The sequence below is a fragment of the Microtus pennsylvanicus genome, chromosome 2, assembly GCF_037038515.1.
Source record: "Microtus pennsylvanicus isolate mMicPen1 chromosome 2, mMicPen1.hap1, whole genome shotgun sequence".
NCBI classification, from domain to species: Eukaryota; Metazoa; Chordata; class Mammalia; order Rodentia; family Cricetidae; genus Microtus; species Microtus pennsylvanicus.
The window spans coordinates 129,971,479-129,991,587 of record NC_134580.1 but is presented as its reverse complement, the minus strand read 5'-3'; the positions used below and the strand labels follow the sequence as shown (position 1 = coordinate 129,991,587).

The 20,109-nt window shown below is 46.2% G+C and overlaps 1 protein-coding gene across 1 annotated transcript in view; it reads right to left on the bottom strand.

Moving 5' to 3' along the window:
- Window positions 1-19,732, bottom strand: part of Chmp4b (charged multivesicular body protein 4B) — a 39,324-nt gene extending 19,592 nt beyond the window's left edge. The window contains exon 1 of the mRNA XM_075962619.1: window positions 19,397-19,732. Coding sequence (XP_075818734.1) covers window positions 19,397-19,586 — 190 coding nt within the window. The 5' untranslated portion in view covers window positions 19,587-19,732. The remainder of the gene's footprint in view (window positions 1-19,396) is intronic.
- Window positions 19,733-20,109: the final 377 nt, after the last annotated feature.

Sequence of the window (20,109 nt, the reverse complement as noted above, 5' to 3'; positions counted from 1 at the left end):
CACAGGCTGAAGCCCTAACCTCTGATGTGCCAGTACTTGGAGATGGGGCCTTTAAGAGGTTATTAGGGAGGCTGGAGAACTGGCTAGCTGTCAAGACTTCCCCTTCCCACGCCACTCCAGCTCTCCCTCGCCCCGCCCCCCCACCACACACACACCAGGTATGGGCAATGGCCAAGGAAAGGCCATGTGAGGACAGAGAGGCCATTAACAGCCAAGAAGAAGACCATTGCCCAGAACCCTCATCCTGGACTTCTAGTCTCAGAACTGTGGGAAAGCTACTTTTCTGCTAAGCTACCTGGTATACAGTATTCTGCTAAGGCAGTCAGAGCTAATACTAGAAGGTGAGCCATGAAAATCCTCCAGCCACTCACAATCTTTAATCTGGCACGGTATATCCATGGCTCCCTGGGCCTGCCCCTCAGATAACTTACAGTTAGTACCTTCCTTGCCTGCCCTACCTCCTAAGCCCTTGGCTATTCCTGGCTCCAAACTCTGGGAGTAGAGGGGTACTCCTGCCATACCATCCACCCCCCTTCTCGCTACCACCCTCTTCCATCCATGACTCAACATCCGGTTCTGGCCACAAGTGTTCATTCTCTTATCTGTAAAATGGGGATAAACTCAGATAACCCCTGGTCGTTTTTATTTCTAAGAGACAGGGACTCGTTAGAATCTATCTGAGCAATATTCAGCCAGACTGAGTCATGGCCTGTCTTCTTCCCTATCTACCGTCTACACGTGTGCATGATAAGGCTGCAGCATTCAGACATCCCAGGGTGCTGGGACATCCCAGGGTGTTGCCTCCACACCGACTCCACCTTAGGAACCTTCATAAAAGTGGGTCACTAGGAACCTAATTTGGACATGCTCTTCCACATACCTTCCAGTAGTTAAAACTTTCACTGTACTTCAAGATGGATCGGAAAACTTGCTCTTGGGTCTGTTTTCACTTAAGAAAAAGAAAGGCTCATGTTTTAAACTATCCAACGGAAGAAAGCAGAGGTATTCAAGCCAAAGCCATCTCAGATGTGTAGTCGTACACCCTGCAGACTCAGAGAAGTCAGCTTTTGGGAGTCTAGGGCCAAAGAGGGACTGCTTGTTTCTGTGACTGTCTACCTCCCAGGGAGGAAGGCACAGCTCTGAGGCAGAACCTGCACCTCTCCATAGAGCATGAGAGTACAAAAAACCAGCCGGGAAGATGAAGAAATGGCTCAGCCATTACGAGCACTGACTCCTCCTGTGAATCCAAAGCCCTTTTTGGCCTCCACAGGCACTACATGCACTTGGCACACTGTGTGTGTATGTGTGTGTGTGTTTGTGTGTGTGTCACACACTTTAGACAGCTTAAAGAGAGAAGGGAGTTTACACAATTATATATTGGTAAAGACTAATTAAGCTATACTCTTCAGACTCATCTGTTTTACATACATTTCAAGTAACACACACACACACACACAGAGTCAGAGCTAGAGAGATGGCTCAGCTGTTAAGAGCACTGGCTGATCTTCCAGAGGACCTAGGTTCAATTCCCAGCACCCACATGGCAGCTCACAACTGTCTGTAACTCCAGTTCCAGGGGAAGAGGACCTGGGACCCTCATACAGACATCCATGCAGGCAAAATACCAATGTACATGAAATAAAAATAAGCAAATCATTTTAAAAAATTAAATAAAGAACCCCTATACACTGCTATGCCAACTTTTCCTGAGGTCTCTAAATCCTCCCAAATCCTACGTGGGTTGAGAGGGGGAATTAGTGCGACCCTTACAGGAGGAACTGCTCAGAGTGAAAGCCAATGTCTTCTTAGTCTTGTCACCAGCAGAAATGCAGCAGTAGCAGCCCTGAGTTTGTCATCTCCACCCAGGCTGTGCCAGCCAGCCAAACCACCTACAGCCACTTAGAACTCCAAAGAAAACAAACCCCAGAATAGCAACTGTTCGTTCCATCTCTTCCATGCTGGCTTTCTACATGGCAACGGTATTTTCGAAACCATCCTGGCAGGATTGGCAACACTGAGCCATGGAGCTAGTCTGTCTGTCAAAAAGCATCACGACATAACTCATTGGAACAAGCACCATGGACGGACTCCATTCCTGTTTTGTCTGCAGTGAGTTGGGTCACTGTTTACAAGTCACCTAGCCTCTTTGGGCCTGGGACACCTCCTATGTGACAAAAATGAGCTCCTGAGTTCTCTGGCTTCCTAAAGTTTCCTAGGAGACAACAATGTACTGTGCAAGTCAATAAAAAGGAGCCACTAGGAGGGCACTACTGGGACTTGAGGTTTTAAAGGTCCTAATTTAGAAGCAGATGGTAAATGTTTTCCATATTAAGAGAGGCTTACACTGAACACTTGAGGCCTTTGGAGAAGTCTGTTGCTTTTCCTGATACCCCCAGCATCCCAGAAGAGATGGGGTGGGTCTCAATCACCACCCGACAGTAGAGTATATTTAATTAAAAACACTCAAGGTAGGGCAACTCGTTATTAACAACTGGTCCCTTTCTCCATTATTCTTACATAGAAGACAAGTCCTCTATGCCTGACGACTTCACAGGTAGGTCACCAGAAAGTAAAATCCTGCCAAGGGATGTATCCCTAGGGTTTAATTGGTCACTGTTAAGTTTTTTGTCCAGTAAAACCTGAGGCTGCTTGAACAAAAAGAAATCTGTGTTTGATTCACCAAATGGCTAGCCTGTTATGGATCCCAAGAAAGCTTGGGAGTCAGGAGAAACGCCCTCCTGAATCTGTGCTGTTGCCGATTCCGGCTCAGGGGAGCAGCTGAAAGGCATTAGCCAGCCCCAGCCTCTCAACTAGGGAATCAAAACGGAAAAACCTCAGCACCTTCTACAAAACAGCCTGTGGCTGCCCGAGACTTTATAATGAGCAGGGTTATGCTGACCAAGCTGTCAGCCAACAGAATGAAGGCTGACATACTTCATCTTTTTACACAGCCAAACTGCTCGGAGCACACGCGGCTCTCTGGAGGCCACAGTAATGTGGCACTTGTTGACTCTGAGAATGGCAGCGCATGGAGGAGTCTCGGTACCCACGCTATCTTCCTTTTACTGCTGAGAAAGCAAAGACCTGAAGGTGAGAAGGTGCTTGCCCTAAAATACACAGTATTACAACCAGAACCTGAGTGCTCTGACCTCTGTGGGCGATGCAGGGACCACTCAGGCAGGAAAGCTAGGTGGCTAGGCACCCAGATATTTTGTTAGTGAGATAAAAGTCTGGCTTAATTGGAAATGTATGGTTGTAGAAACAGAGGTCATTGTCATCCAAGAGAACTAATTGCCTCTGCCTTGGATTAAAAAAAAAAGGTACAATGAAGATTAAATAATTTTTACAGGGCTAGAAAGATGACTTAATGGCTAAGAGCACTTGCTGTTCTGGCAGAGGACTCAGATTCAACTCCAGTACCCACAAAGCAACTCACAGCCACCTGGAACACCAATTCCAAGAGATCCAACACTCTCTTCTGGCCTCTATGAGCACCAGGTATACACACAGTGCACATAGTTACATATATACAGACAGGCAAAAACACATATGCAAAATAAAATGTATAATTTTAAAAAGCATTTTTAATGATTTATTTATTTAATGTGCATTTGTGTTTTGCCTGCACGCATAATCTGTAGGAGAGTGTCATATGCCCTGGAACTGGAATTACAGATGGTTGTTAGCTGCCATATGGGCACTGGGAATTGAAACCAAGTCCTCTGAAGAGCAGCCAGTGCTCTTAACTGCTGAGCCATCTCTCCAGCAAATACCCCCCCCCCTTTGTTTGTTTGTTTGTTTTTGAGACTGGGTTTCTCTGTGTAGCCCTGGCTGTCCTGGAATTCACTCTGGAGACAAGGCTAACCTTGAACTAAGAAATCCCTCTGCCTCTGCCTTCCAAGGGCTGGGATTAAAGGCCTGCGCCACCACACACAGCTCCCCCACCCCCACTTTGATACAGGGTCTCTCTATGTACCCTGACTACCCTGGAACTTGCTATGTAGACCAGACTGGCCTTGAATTCACAGAGATCTGCCTGCCTCTCTTTCCCAAGTGCTGGGATTAAAGGCGCACACCTGGCTTATTTTTACTATTTTTAATTGTGTGTACACGTACATTGGTAAAGCACCAGAGGTTTTAGATTCCCCTGTAGGTGGAGTTACAGGAGGTTGTGAACTTCCAAAGTGGGTGTTGGGAACTGGCCTTGGATGATATTGAACAGCAAGTGTTCTCTCTAACCCTAGATATGAAATAATTCTAAAAATCAAAAGTTAATCAGGTGAATCAGCCAGGCAATCAGTGAGCCTGCCAGTTAAACGAGGGTGGGTCAAGGCGGTTTATACAGCGAGGACTGGGGTGGGGAGTGCTATCCTTCCTCTGTTCAGCTCAAGGAAAACCAGGGCAAAGTAACAAGAGCAAGAGTGGTGGCAGCCAGGACCTCCCTTAAAGACAGCAAGCAGCTCCTCTACCCACCCTGTCCCCAAGTCCTTCAGAGTGCTGTTTATGTAGCAAGTCCTCCATCTGTACCTCAACACAACTCAAGCTCTCTGACTTAGCTCCTAGGGCTTTCTGAGGCAGCCTGCAGCCTAACTCTCCTCACCCTCCCATCTTCCACAAAACACACGGCACATGCTAATCTCGGCACCAGGCCTTCCACAATCTCTACCTGGAATGGTCCTACTCTTTAGTTTCTTCCGCACCCCCACATCTACTCCCCCCTACCCCGCATCTACCAAGACCCAGCTCAGAAACACCCCCACAAATGTGCACTCCTGCCACTGTCTGACTCTCCCAGTCTGAGGTCTTCCGTCTCTTGCCACAGTGACTGAATACCAAGTACACTTGTTTGAGAGCTAGCTGGATGCCTCTATAGACTAACAACTGTGTCCCAGATGGCCCTCGCAGACAGCTTCACAGTGTGCTCAAATGTTTGCAGAACTGGGTGGAACGTAGAAATAAACAGCCCACCCTGGGACGGCACCCAGGAGCCCCAACTCCTAGCTCTGGGGTGATTTGTGTGGCCCCAGTGGTTCATGTAACCCAAGCTTCAGCTTCTCATCTCTAAAATGGGAGACACCGCTGGGCGGTGGTGGCGCACGCCTTTAATCCCAGCACTCGGGAGGCAGAGACAGGCGGATCTCTGTGAGTTCAAGGCCAGCCTGGTCTACAAGAGTTAGTTCCAGGACAGGAACCAAAAAAGCTACGAAGAAACCCTGTCTCGAAAAATTAAAAAAAAAAAAAAAAGGGAGACACCATGCAATGCATGGGGTTACTGAAAAGGCTGAAAAAGTGACCAAATCTGTAAAGTATAAGGCATTTTCCCTAGGAGCAACAAGCTGAACAGCAGGCAGACTGATACCAATTGACTCCTAAGACATGAATGTCCAGACCATCTAACTCCAGAATTGTCAAGCAATAGTGACAATGAGCTACCTATCTGCAAATTCTAATGGGGAAAATGCTCCAGAATCTAAAGCAATGGGTCCACGAGAGAAAAAAATTAAGAAATTAGCAATTTGAAATTGCTCACTCAGAGGCAGCAACAGGCGGTTCTCTGTGAGTTCAATGCAAGCCTGCTCTACAGAGCAAAGTTCCAAGTCAGCCAGGACTACAAAAAGAAACCTTGTCTCAAAAAAAGCAAACAAACAAAAAAGAAGGAAGAAAAAAAAGGAAGAGAGAGTGTGTGATTAGCAATCATACTGATTTTAAAAGTTAGCTCTGGGTCTGGAGAGCTCCATGGCTAAGAGCACTTTCTTCTCTACCAGAGGACCCCAGTTCAGCTCCCAGCACCCATTTCAGATCACAGGTGCCTGTAACTCCTGCTCCAGGGCATCTGACTCCTCCCTCTCCTGGCCTCCAGAGGCACCCACACCTGTGGCAGGCTGGCAGCCAGGCAGACGCACACAGAGAAAACAACTTCTTTTTTAAATGTCAGCCTTTCCAGTCATCATATCTAAGTCCTATGATCAGGCAGCCTATCTAAAGAGACGCTCCTCTATGGGCTGATCAGGAAGAGCAGCAGGGCCACAGAGAAACAGATCCTGTTTTCATGTTTGTAACTATTGGATCTCATTAGGATTACAAATTCACATTTCTTGCTTATGAAGATAATCAAGAATCCATTCCTAGGGTTTTTTTGTTCCTACTTCCTTTTACAGGAAGCAAAACAACTTATTAATTGATCTAATTGAATCAATGAAGCAAATTAATCATCAGAACAAACAATGCCTTAAAACAGATCCCAGTGTTAATTATTTTATTACTAAACAGAGATAAACATCAATCCATTCTTACATCCCCTCCAACACTGGTGCTCCTGATTCAGATAGCTTTTAAAAAGCACAGCACATAAACTGAGCAGTGGTGGCACACACCTTTAATCCATGACAGCCAGAGCTGCATACACACACACACACCAAAGCACAGCATACACTTCCATGTTTTTCTTTCTAAAAACTTTTTTTTACTGGGGCTGGAGAGATGACGCAGTAATTGAGTGCACCTGTTGCAGAGGACCTGGGTTCAGCTCTCACACAATGGCTCACAATCATTGAAACTCCAGTTTTAGAGGATTTAATTCCCTCTTAGATTTTCCATGAGCACTGCACAGACATACATGCAGGCAAAACACCCATACATATAAAAATCAGCCTTTAGTGTATGGATGTGTGTATGTGTATGTATATGTATATATACATATATATGTATATATGTGTGTGTGTATATATATATATATATATATATATATAAATCTATTAATTCCAAGTAAATTCAAACACTTCAATGTTCCTTTCTGCCTAAAATTCTATCCGTCTCCATAATAACTATCCAATAAAACATAAATGTCAAGGATTCTCCCCTCACCTCTATTCTAGCTCCTCCCAATGCATTACCAAGTACTTCTGCTTTTTTTGGGGGGGGGGGGTGTTTGGGCTTTTTATTTTGTTTTTTTGAGATAGGATTTCTTTGTGTACCAGCTCTGCTCTGGCTGTCCTTGAACTAAGAGAACTGCCTGCTCCTGCCTCTCAAGTGCTGGACTAAAGGCATAGCCATCACGCACAGTGCCAAGTGTTTCTGAAGATGTTTCTAGAACAGATATATCATTCTATACCCTATCTGTTTATCACTTCAAGTAGATTGCAAACTCCTCAGGAGCAATGGCCTGACCACTGCCTGCAATTTGCCTAGCAACTACAACAGTATCAGCTTACTTCTCCCACTAAAGCATGCTTCCTCATCACTAGAAGAGTGTAGCCAGTTCCCAGTGCCTTCTCTTTAAGATCATCACTTGAGCAGAACCTAGTGGTACAGATCTGTAATCCCAGGTCTTCTGGAGCTTGGGGCCACAACTTCAAGGTCAATCTAGACAGAAGTAGTGAAACTCTCTTTGGGAAGAACTGATAAGGCTGGGGTTACAGTTTAGAGGGCTCTCCTAGCATGTGAGACCCTGAGTTTTAATACCTAGCACTGAAGAGGGGGAGAAAGAAAGAAAAAAATACCTTTTGGGCCAGGCATGTACTCAGTTGGTGAACTGTTTCGTAGTGCACAAGCCCCAGGTTTACTCCGCATCACCCATAAATCAGGTGGATGTCATCCCAGCACCCCAGAAGCAGAGGCAGAAGGACCAGGAGTCCAAAAACAAACAAACAAACAGGTATTGTGGAATATTTGTTTAACTATGCAAAGATGCACTGCATTTGTTTAATTCTGTAAAGATGTGTTGTATTTGTTTATGTTGTGAATTTTTTTTTTTTTTTTTTTGCTTTTTTGAGACAGGGTTTCTCTGTGGTTTTGGAGCCTGTCCTGGAACTAGCTCTTGTAGACCAGGTTGGTCTCGATCTCACAGAGATCCGCCTGCCTCTGCTGGGATTAAAGGCATGCGCCACCACCGCCCGGCTGAAATATTTTTTAACTACATAAAGATGTGTTGTATTTGTTCATGTAGGGGAATATTTAACTATGTAAAGATGTATTGCATTTGGCCAATAGTGACAGAGTGATGGGGAATCTTTGCCAACCAATTATCTTTATTCACACCAATAATAATAGTGGGTATTAGAGTAAATACTTGTAAGCTATTATTTATGAATAATTTACATTAATTTTTTTGTATACTGATACAAGTTCAAATTATATTTGTTATTTCTGTTTACAATATTTGTACACCTATGTAAAGTTATTCTGTCAGATTGTATACATGCATGTTTCTACCTCTGTTTAGGACATTTTGTATACTGATACAACTTTTAGGATATATTTTCATATTACATTATATATTATTCTTACCTCTGATCAAGATACTTATACATTGTTTACATTTTGGGGTCACTGTCCTCATTTGCTGCACATTTGTTTACAGATTATTTAATAGTCTGACATGAAGTCTTAGTTTTAAGTTATACAGGTATTAAATATTATAGGTCAATAGTTGTTCATGTTTGTTATACATATAGTCAGATTAATTAGGTCCTTTAGATACACAGAGATTGCATTCTGCCTAGATAGGTAATCTTCAACCACTTTAAGGATCTGTAGAACATGGCATTTAAATAACTTAGGGTTCTGTTAACATGAGACATGATTGCTCCTGACAGCACCAATCTACTCCCGAGAGAATGTTGAGCACCGAAGACACTCTACTCAGAGTTTGTTTTCTTCTTGGCATAATTGGCTTTGGGCAAGGAACTGCCCATGCCTCGACCACTGACAAAATATCTGGACTGGATAAGCAGGACACAAGAAAAAGGACTGCCAAACCTTGCCAAAACAGGGTAAGACGGTTCTAAAAAATTTCCTGCCTCTGAAAATGGTCTGTCAGTTACGCTAGACCTTAGCCAAAGTTGGTTGCTTCAACATTGCAAATGAGACTTTGGGTGATTTCTCAGGTAGCCAACTGTCTCCGTAATATACTCCTCACTTTGGAAGCTGTTTGACTGCACTTCCTGCCTACTAAAGTAATATTATTTCCCTTCTCAGGCCCTCGATGGGGTTGAAGATTAGATAGTCAGTTATTTTCCTCTCATGATTTAGCCAAGCCTATTTCCAATGTAGAACTTAGAGTCTTTGGAATAGAATGTCTATTAAAACATTTATCATGTGTTCCTTGATTAATATTGTTTATGTTGGTTGTAATTATATACATGATATCTGTTCCTATTGTATATAGTTTTGTATTGGTTTTAGATTGCTCTTGTTGAGACAAAAGGGGGAAGTGATGGGGTATAGATTGCCTTTGGGTGGGCTACTCAGTCTAGGGGTTGTAACCCACCCTGCAGTCAGTTATTCCAGGGTCCCGGAGAGGCACTATCTGTAAGATATGAGCTGAGAGAGAGAAAGAAGGCCATGCTAAGTTTGTCAGAGCCTCCGTTTATTAGAGATGGGGTAAAGAGTTGGGGGATGGGCACAGGGGCCTGGGCTCTTGCCGCGTGGTTCACGTTGGTCACATGGTCCTCGTTGGTCACATAGGCAGGAGGTTACCTTCGGTCAGGTCACTGTAGGCCAGGAAGTCACGAGTTGACACACCTAGTTCTCTAGATAGTTTGGAATGTGGGGTGGGTTCCACTAACAGACACCTCTCCATAACAGCCAATTTAGGTGTGGGGTGGGCTCTGTCAATAGATCGATTCCTAACTCAATTAGGGGTGTGGGGTTCTCTGCAGACTCCCCAGGGTGATGGTTCCTGTAATGATTTTAGGAGGAAATTGGCTCCTGACAATGGGGAATCTTTGCCAACCAACTATCTTTAAGAGGTGGGACCAAGTTAGGGTGGGCTTTACAGCTCACGGCCCTGATGGCCCCTCTCTGTGTGATTCCTTCACAGCACAGCTGAGCTTGGACTTCTCATTCCTGTTTCATGAGTTTTCCCTTTATAATAAATAAAAATACAATTGTTTTATCTTTCAGTTAGCCTGGTTATTTCCCAAGTCAAACTAACTTCTACAAGGGAGTAGGTATAGGCAGGAATTCTGGGCAGGGAGAGTAAGTAGGAAGAGGAATTTAAGCTTGAGGAGAAAGAAAAAAAAAAGATGCCAGGGAGATGCCTGGTGGGCCAGCCACCCAGAAGTGGAGAAAGCAAGGAACTAGGAATATAGAATAAAAGAAGAGTAAAAGCCCTGAGGCAAACTGTAGATGAGTAAAAATAGGTTAAATTAAGTTAAAAGAGCTATTGGGACAAGCCTGAGCTAAAGTCAAGCATTCATAATCAATAATGAGTCTCTGTGTCTTTATTTGGGATCTGGTAGGCAGCCCAAAGAAAAACCCAACTATCACAGGGATAAGAGTGTGGCTCAGTAGTGGGGTCTTTGGCTAACATAAGTTATGAGGTTTGGTCCTTCAATACTTAAAAATAGACAGTCCTTGAAATTAAACACATGTCTACCTATGAAGTAATTAGACCAAAAAGACTTGGAGTGTCACTGGGCCATGGTGGTACATGCCTGTCACCCCCAATATTTGGGAGATGGAGGCAAAGTTCAAGGCCAGCTGAGTTACAAGAGTGTAGTCACAAATCTCCCCCAAGGTTATATACTATCCAAACTGGTTTTAAAATCCCTCAAACTTTTCAGACACGGTGGTACAAATCAGAAATCCCAGCACTTAGATGGCTAAAACAGAAGAATCACCAATTTAAGGTCAGCCTATGCCACAAAGTATGACCCTGTCTCAAAAACAACAACAAAAAACTCCGCAAGGCCAGCTAGATAGTTCATGGGTAAAGATGTTTGCCATGCAAGAACAGCTACTTCAGTTCTAATCCCTAGAACTCACAAAAAAAAAAAAAAGCCAGATATGGTAGCAAACATCTGTAACCCCGGACCACCCGGAGACAACACAGTAAGCAGAAGCTCACAAGCCTGCCAGCCTGCAGTATGCAAGCACCCAGGGCAACACACAAGGGAGATCGAGCCTCAATGCAGAGGGAAAAATGACTCCCAAAAGTTGTCCTCTGACCTCTACACAAGCATCGTGGTAGATGTACGTGCGTGTGTACACACGCACACATGCACATGCCTCAAACTTCAAGGAACATACAAACTACATAGGAATTCCATAACAGTTCTGCTTTAGGTAGTCAAGATGTGGCCTCTATGTCTGCAATTTTTTTTCTTTTTCAAGACAGGGTTTCTCTGTACAACAGTCCTAGCTGTCCTGGAACTCACTCTGTAGACCAGGCTGGCCTCAACTCACAGTGATCCACCTGCCTCTGTCTCCTAAATGCTGGGATTAAATGCATGCACCTCCACCACCCTGTTGTGTATTCATTTCTAACAATCCCCCCAGATGTTATCACAGGTCACATCAAACACCAAGAATGTATAGCAAATACTGTATTCCATAAAAATAGGGAAACTTGGGCAAGATTCCAGAGTATCAAACTGGTTGGTGGTGGCACACACCTTTAATCTCAGCACTCGGGAGGCAGAGGCAGACGGATCTCGAGTTCAAGACCAGCCTGGTCTATAAGAGCTAGTTCCAGGACAGGCTCCAAAGCTACAGAGAAACCTTGTCTCAAAAACCCATAAATAAATAAATAAATAAATAAATAAATAAATATTCCAGAGTAGGTCTTTTGACCGCAAACCTAGCACCTTTCCCACTAACTCATATCACTAATCTTTTGATCTAAACATCACAATCAACCAGATGTACAGCTTTCCTTTGCCCTATAAGGAAGAGGGAGGAGGTAAATCTGGAAATACCAGCTATGGGAGAATCAAGCCAGTCAGGTACTCGTGTTAATTTCAATCATTTAACCTTCAGCTAAGACTCCTTAAAGGGCTGAAAGGGAGTTAGGGATTTAGTTCAATGATACAACATATGCTCAGCGTGCGCGCGAGCTGGCACACACACATGCGGGCAGGCACACACACACACAAATACAACTGTTTTTTCAGGAGAAGAAGATCTGGCTTGGTGATAGGGGAATTACCTGGCCCAAGAGCTTGTACTAAATCCCTAAGCAAATGGCAGGACCCTGAACATTCTGAGCTATGTTGTTCAGACCCATGCTGGAATATTCTGAGTATTCAGCAGCACCCACCATTGAATGGTGACCATCCACAAAGGGTAACAGAAGAAACTGTCTGTATTAGAGAAGTGCAGACTTGGCGAGTTCACATCTGTCCTCTGCAGCAGGATGATGCCAAACCTGTCCGGTTTCCAGTCCACAGTTGTCTGGTATCAGACCCCAAGCTCTGACTTCAGCCCAGGCTGCTTCCCCACAGGGGACCATCCTAACTGATCCAACTTAAGCCTTCAGAAAGACAGCTCTCAGCCTAGGTAGGAAAGTAATCTCACAGGCAGAGCTGTCTAGGACAGACTAAGCTACAACGGAGGCCAGAGGTCCTAATGCAAATCCTGTCAGCAGGGGGCTGGGGCAGGCCAATGGGGGTTAATGGCTCTCGCAAAGGGAACCTGGGCCCAGGATAAAATGAAGCAGTTGTGTCCAGGAAAGAGTCATCTCTCTGACGCTTCATCACTGTCACTTGTGTGCACTGTCCTTGCCGAGTTAGGAATACCCACAGAAGGGAGAAGGCAGAGTCCTTACCTAAGACTGAAGGACTCATGACTGTGAGTGGAAAACCAAGGAAGGAAACATACCCCTCCATGTGCTAGCCCTGCTCAGTACTACATATGTGCTGGCTTGTCTCCTGCAGAGCCTGTAAAGGAAGTCACAGCATTCCTCTCACAAAGGGAGATGGGATTCAGGGTGAGTAAGCTTCTAGGCGCTGATGACAGGAAGGAAAGCTGCCTGGAAACGGAACTGTCCACCTGTACCACTGCGTGGACCTCCTCCAAGAAGGAGCACAATAAAGGCCTGCTGACTTGAGCCCATTGCCTTAGACACTGGCCAGTGCCATATCCAGTTAAGACTGCTTCTTGCTGTGCTCAGATTTTCCTTCCAAATATAATCATCCATCCATCCTCAATGACTAACATATATGATCATCCACCCTCAATGACTAAACCTAAAGTACCTGTTGGTTTAGTCCAGGCTGGCCTGGAACTGGCTCTGTAGTCCAGGCTGGCTTCAAACTCATGGAAATCCTGTTTCAGTCTGAGTGTGGGGATCAAAGACCTGCACGCACACACATGGCACTAAAGTTGTTTTTGAACATTCTGTCTCGGTTCTACTCTTTTTTTATTAAAAAAAAAAAAAAAAAAGCAGAGTCTCACCAGGTGATGGTGGCTCATGCCAGGAAGGTGGATGGATCTCTGTGAGTTCGAGGCCAGCCTGGTCTACAGAGTGAGTTCCAGGACAGGACTCGGAGCTACAGAGAAACCCTGTTTGTAAGAAAAACAGAACAAAACAAATAAGTCTCACTCCACCCAAGTGCTGGGATCACAGGTGGAGACCATTATAGTTCTCTTTCTCTTGTAAAACAATCCATGGTGGCACACACTTCTAATACCAGCACTCAGGAGGCAGAGATAGACAAGGATGCCCCCCCCACTCATCTCTCTCTCTGTCTCTCTCTCTCTCTCTCTCTCTCTCTCTCTCTCTCTCTCTCTCTCTCTCACACACACACACACACACACACACACAGGCTGGGGAAATCACGCAGCCAGGGGAAGCTGGGAAGGGTGAAGTCTATCTGTAACTCCATCACTGCAGAAGTAGAAAGAGAAGAACCCTTGAGGCTGACAGGCCAGCCAGGCCAGGTCCAAGTGGAAGACCCAGTCTCATAAAACAAGACAGATAACTCCTGAGGAATGACACTCACGGTTGACCTCTGGCCTCCACATATACAAATATTCACACACAAACATGCACACATGAGCATGTAATCTTCTTACAAAAAAAAAGATATTTTCATTTGAATCAAAGACAGCAGTATGTTTGAACAGTCAAACACATAGGGCCTCTCTGATACTCCATCTGTCTTAAAAAAAAATAAATAAAACTATGTCCTAAAACAAGAAGCTAAAATGTCATCAAGGGAAATTCCCACTGCTTAGTTCCTGGTGAGTTTCAAGTTTTCCATCCAAGGGTCTCTGGGATTAGACAGTCCAGCTGGCACACACACTATTAAGATACTATGGTTTTCAGATGATATCAAGAACCAAAAGGCCACATTCACTATCCATGTAATTTAGTAAGACACCTTTCCATATGCTAATGAATTAGTGACTTTATTAAACATGAGGATGCTACCCTGATGTCAGCAATGAGCAGAACTTAATGAAGATGTGTTTCCCGTAAGATCCTGGCCTTTACACTGGTCCAACATTCTCAGCAGAACCTAACAGTCTATGGACTGACTTGCTTCCATGTATCTATACAAATGTACCAACACAGGATGTGACCACCAGTCTCCACCACATAATCTTACACAACTGTGTGACTAAAATAGGTCCTTCCGACAAGCTCCTTTCGTCTTGATTAAAATAAGAGAAGATCTGAACTACCTAAGTAGATATGTCCTTAATTAGCCGCCATGCCAGAGAAAGATAGGAAACTGGGGCACTAAGTCGGCTCAACAGGTAAACGGGCACTGGCCTAGAAACATGACTACCTGAGTTTACCCCAACCCCTACCCACATGGTGGAAGGAGAGAACCAACTCCATCAAACTGTCCTACACAAAGAGACACTAAAAAAATAAAGATGCGATGATACACACCTGTAACTCAGAATCCCTGCACTCAGGAGGCCGAGGCAAAGAGTCACAAGTTCAAGGGTAGCCTGGGCTATACACAGCAAGTCCCACCCCCTCATTGCCCACATTCCACTTAAAAAAATATTAAAACAAGGAGCTGGCAAGATGGCTCAGATGGTGCTAGCTATACAAGTCTGATGGCTGAGTTTGAGCCACAAAAGTAGAGTCAGAGAACCAGTTCCTGAAGGTTGTCTGCTAACCACTCACGTCTGCTGTGCCCTGAGTACCCCCACATAATAATAATAGGATGATCATGGCAACAATAACAGTTTCATTCTAAAGTAAAGGGGCTAGAGAGAGAACTCATTTTTTGCACTGCATCCCAGGCAGTGGCTCCACAGATAAGAACAAAATTTGGGTCACATGTTTTTTCCAATTCCTTTTCCCTTCCTTTGGTCATATATTCATTCTCATGTTCTCTGGTCCTAGTTCCCCTGCTCAGTGCTAAGAATACAGACCTGACCAGGACACAGACCCTGCCATCCAGGAGACCTAAGTTTATCTTCACTTGTGAAATATTCCTACCTGGCTGAAATGAGGATCACCTAAGATGTGTGAAAGAACAGGATAGAAGGCACTTATCTGATAGTTACCACTGATCAGATTTATATGGTTTATAACAGAAACCAGCCTCAAGTTGAGGCCTACCAACAAGAATCTCCCAAACTTCCTGGGCACCTGCGTAGGTAGTACTTTGTTAGTTCCCCAAGAAAGATGATCATATGTCTCAGTCTCTCCTCTTGTTCCTTCCTGTTCTTCCCTTCTTTTACCAACACCCCCCTTTTGGTTTTTGTTGTTGTGTTTATTTTTTTTTTCCAAGACAGGGTTTCTCTGTGTAGCCCTAGTTGTCCTGGAACTAGCTATGTACACCAGACTGGCTTCAAACTCACAGAGACCACCCTGCCTCTGCCTCCTAATCTTATACCTTACTCCTGCCTCAGTTCCTCCCTGGTCAGTTTACATACCTCTGTTTATGGCTGCTGCTCAGAATGTCCTTTCAAAACCCAAATGGATAAGATCTTCTACTATAAAGAAGCACCAATGGCTTCTCTACATATCCAGGGCAAGGTCCAAAGGCTAGAAGCCACTCTCCAAGATTACATACAACGTATCCAGCAGTGACATTTTGTTTGTAATCTAACAAATAAAACTTGCCTGGAGATGAGAGTGCAGAGGCGAGCCACTAGTTAGCCACAGAGGCCAGGAAGCAGTAGCACACACCTTCAATCCAAGAGAAACAGAGCCAGGCGGTGGTGGCTCACACCTTTAATCCCAGCACTTGGGAGTCACACACCTTTAATCCCAGCACAAGGGAGGTGAAGACAGAAAGGGATATGGCTGGGCAGAGAGAGGAATATAAAGCAGGAGAAGACAGGAGCTCAATGCAGTTTGAGGAGTCATAAAGACAGGATCGTCCCTTTGGTCTGAGCATTGGTAGAGGTAGGAACTAGTGGCTGGCCACTCTACTTCTCTGATCTTTCAGCATCAACCCCTATATCTGACTCTGGGTTTTTATTATTAAGAACAATTCGAATTCATGCTATAGTGTCCTGTCTCAGACTCCTACTGGGAGGCATTCTTGCTGCTCCTCAACACACTAAACCCTTGGTGACCCACCTCATTCTCCTTCCTCCACAGAGCCTCCTCCCTTCGCTCCAGACAAGAAGCTCCCCCACCTCCCATAACCTCAATCCTTTAAACACACTTCACCACTGACTTCTAGAATTACTCCTGGCCCTGCCCAGCCCCACATTTCCAATCCTGAATTCTCCCAGGAAGACAGGCTGTGTTTTCTCAGCTCTGCTGCTCAGAGTCCAAACGCAGTCCTGATTCAGTAAATAAATGGCACATATGTGGTGGTGATAAAACCCACAGCAGCATCTGAGGAAGTGGGTTAGGTCCTAGGACAAGAACATACAACTATGAGACCTTAGGACAATAAAAAGAAGAGAAGTCTGTACCCTCACAGGCAAACTCAAAGAGACAGACACCACTTTGAACAAAGTTATTTCGGCTGAGGTTGCTTTCTCTCTACAAGCATCTTGAGAGCCCATTCAGTCACCTCTACAACTGCAGAAACTAAGCTAGCCCTCAACCAGGAGCTCTGAGCTATTGATCTCTTACCATATGGCAGCTGCTGTGCTCTGCATCCTATGGGATGGGAAGGATGTACACGGACACTCTCCTCCACTCCACTGTACAGAGGCCAGCTTTCAAACATGCAGACTGGCAAAAACCAGGACTAATTACCGCCGGGAAAAGAGGACCCTGATTAAGGGAGAGTTGTCAGAGAAAAGAGCTGATTAAGGAGCACAGCCCTACTCTCCGTCTCCACAGCTACAACTGGTGTCCAGCCCACAGATGGACTGCACCCCCCCCCACTCTCGAGAGAGCAGCCAGATGCTTAACACTCTTACCAATGATTAGGACTTGCTTCAGAATAACACCCTTCAAAAGCTTTCCGTCCACTCAGAATCCAAACTCTGTCAGCCATTCAAGGTCCACACCCTCCTTTTATTTACTCCAGTCTCCCCTCAATCACTACGTTCCAGAGACAGAGATCTTTCAATTTCTTAAATCTTGCCAACTTTCCAGCCATCCCTGTGCTGTCCTCCCAGCAGGGAAAAAGTCCCCCGAAGGTGTTTCCTTCAAAAAAACTCGGTTCAGCCGGGCGATGGTGGCGCACGCCTTTAATCCCAGCACTCGGGAGGCAGAGGCAGGTGGATCTCTGTGAGTTCGAGACCAGCCTGGTCTACAGAGCGAGTTCCAGGACAGGCTCCAAAGCTACAGAGAAACCCTGTCTCGAAAAACCAAAAAAAAAAAAAAAAAACTCGGTTCCACAGGGCGGTGGTGGCGCACGCCTTTAATCCCAGCACTTGGGAGGCAGAGGCAGGCGGTTCTCTGGGAGTTCAAGACCAGCCTGGTCTACAAGAGCTAGTTCCAGGATAGGCTCCAAAACCACAGAGAAACCCTGTCTCGAAAAAAAAAAAAAAAAAAAAAAACCTCGGTTCCAACTATAACCTTCTAAAGACCATCCTACCCAAATAGCACCCTTCCCGCTCACTGTGAACCAACTTTTTCTCGCTGAATGCTCACCACTGACATCTCCAAAAGGGTCACTTTCTTCCCTTAGTGTCTTGCCCAACCTAGCTATCTCTTTTAGAGACAGGGTCTCTCTGGGCCGCCAGGACGGTCCTCAAACTGCTCCATAAACAAGGACGACCTTGACCCTCCTGCCTCTGCCTCCCAGATGCTGGGTTACAGGCCTACAGGGACGGGCACAACCAGTCTCTCTCTTTAAAGTGGAGGTTCTTTGGTTTCCCTCTATGAATATGACTGGATGCACTGGGTGCTCAGAAGTTCCAGAATGGTTGCTATCAGTGAGGAGCATCCTCAGGACAGACCATCAATCATATCATGAGAAAATATCAAGCAGATGTTCACAATGTTAGTTAAGCCCCTACCATGTGCTAGGTAGGTGTTAGATATCCTTCCGGAAGGACAAACCCACTAGTTCCCAATCCCAGAACAAACTTCCCTGAGAACTTTTTAGGTTAAACACTTGCTGTATGACTCCTAAACCCCCTCTCACCTTTGGCCCACCTTCAAAGGAAGAACTGCCACGCTATGATTCATGCTCACACTGCTGTGACCAAAAAAAAAAAAAAACAAGAGCATCTGCCTGGCGGTGGTGACGCATGCCTTTCTTTAACCAGTGCAGGTGGACCTCGGGGAGTTCGAGACTAGCCTGATCCACAAAGCGAGTGCTGTTATGCAGAGAAACCCTATCTTAAAACACACCCCCAGACACACCCCAAGAAAAAAGCGGAATGTTTTGACATTCTTTACTGTCACTAAAGCGTTCTCACATTCATTTCCGTGAGAGAACCACAAGGCACTTTTCTAGACAAACTCACAACAGGAAGTAAGTAGCAATCACAACAGGGCTGAACTGGGCCAATTGAGGCAGAGTCCGCCTTCTTTCTGATTCAGGAAGGGCAGGAAAGTAGTGGTGAGTCACAGGGGTCAGGCTTACAATACGGAAGCTCCGAAAAGGCCTGGGTATGAGGAAAACACAAGAAAACCACTGGGATAGCGACGTCTTGGGCCTCACAGAGGCCAGATCCTACCTAGTGGGCGTGGAAAATGAGGTCTCAAACTTTTCCAGTTTCACTCAACAAGTGAACAGAGTGGGTACCAGAGGGTCTCCTCACTCCCCAATCCTCTTTTCTCTCCATAAAGGAGGCTTTTCAAGAAGGCTCCTGAGTCAGATGCCAAAGGCAGCTCAGACTCCAGACCAGACTCCAGGGCTCAGAGGAGGGGCAGAGGTGTACCGAGACACGTAAATGATAGGGTGCGGAAACGAAATGAGCCAGGGTGGGAGTGGACGCAGTGGCTGGTAAGGTGGGTGAGGCCGGAGAGAGAAGAGCACAGTTAAGACAGTGGAACAGACTGAGCACGGAGTTAACGTGCTGTGAGATCTGGGTCAGGAAAGGCCTGATACGATAGGGAAGAGTTTGAAAGGACCCCGATGGAGGAAGAGAGCCGGCTCAAGGAGACACAGGAGTCTGGTGGAAAGGGGTCCCTGGCCGGGAGAGGCACCGTAAGCAGTCTAGCCGAAGAGTTCCAGGGTTGAGGGAGACCCCCCCCCCGAAACGAGTCAGACAAAGTGGAGTCCGGGCCTGGGGAGCCTTAGGAGAGGAAGTGGAGAGTCTGATGGGGTCGGGGCCGCCTCACCGCGCTTGTTTTTGGTGCCGTGCTTCTTGGCAGCAGTCAGCTCCTGTTCAATCTTCTTCTCTAGGAACTCCTGCTTCTTGCTAAGCATCTCCTCCGTGTCCCGAAGCCGCTGGATGGCCTCCTGGGGGGACGGGCCGCCCTTGCTCCCCCTACCCCCTCCAGCCCCGAACAGCTTCCCCAAGACCGACATGGTTGCTGCTCGCCGCGCCGGCCTCCGGCGCCTGCTCCGGCTCGGCTCAGCTCCGGCGCCCGCTCCCGGCCCCGCCGCTCCCCGCAGCCGCAGGCCTCGCCTTCACCTCCGCCCCGCAGCTGGGCCCGGCCGCGCAACCTCCCACAAGCCCCACGCCCGGGCCGGGCCGGCGTCAGGGCAACGCGCCGCTGACTACAGCTCCCAGAACATCACGCGCCCGCAGCCCCTCTAGTCTAAGGGAGCACCGTGCGCTGCATGCCGGGAGTCCGAGTCTTCCGGCTCGTGGCGTACGACGGCGCACCTTTTTAGTCTAGCCGAGGTCAAAGGGCGAAGTGGCATGCTGGGAAACGTAGTCTCCTTGGCATGTGTTCCGTAGAGGCGGAAGAACAGGGAGAGAAACAGCTATTACAAAGAGAGAGTTTCGTAGTGTTGCGCCGTGGTAGAGGCCTGGGCTTCATTCCCAGCCCCCAAAGCACATGATCACATTTGATTCTCATAAGCAGTTTATGGCAAATAATGCTGT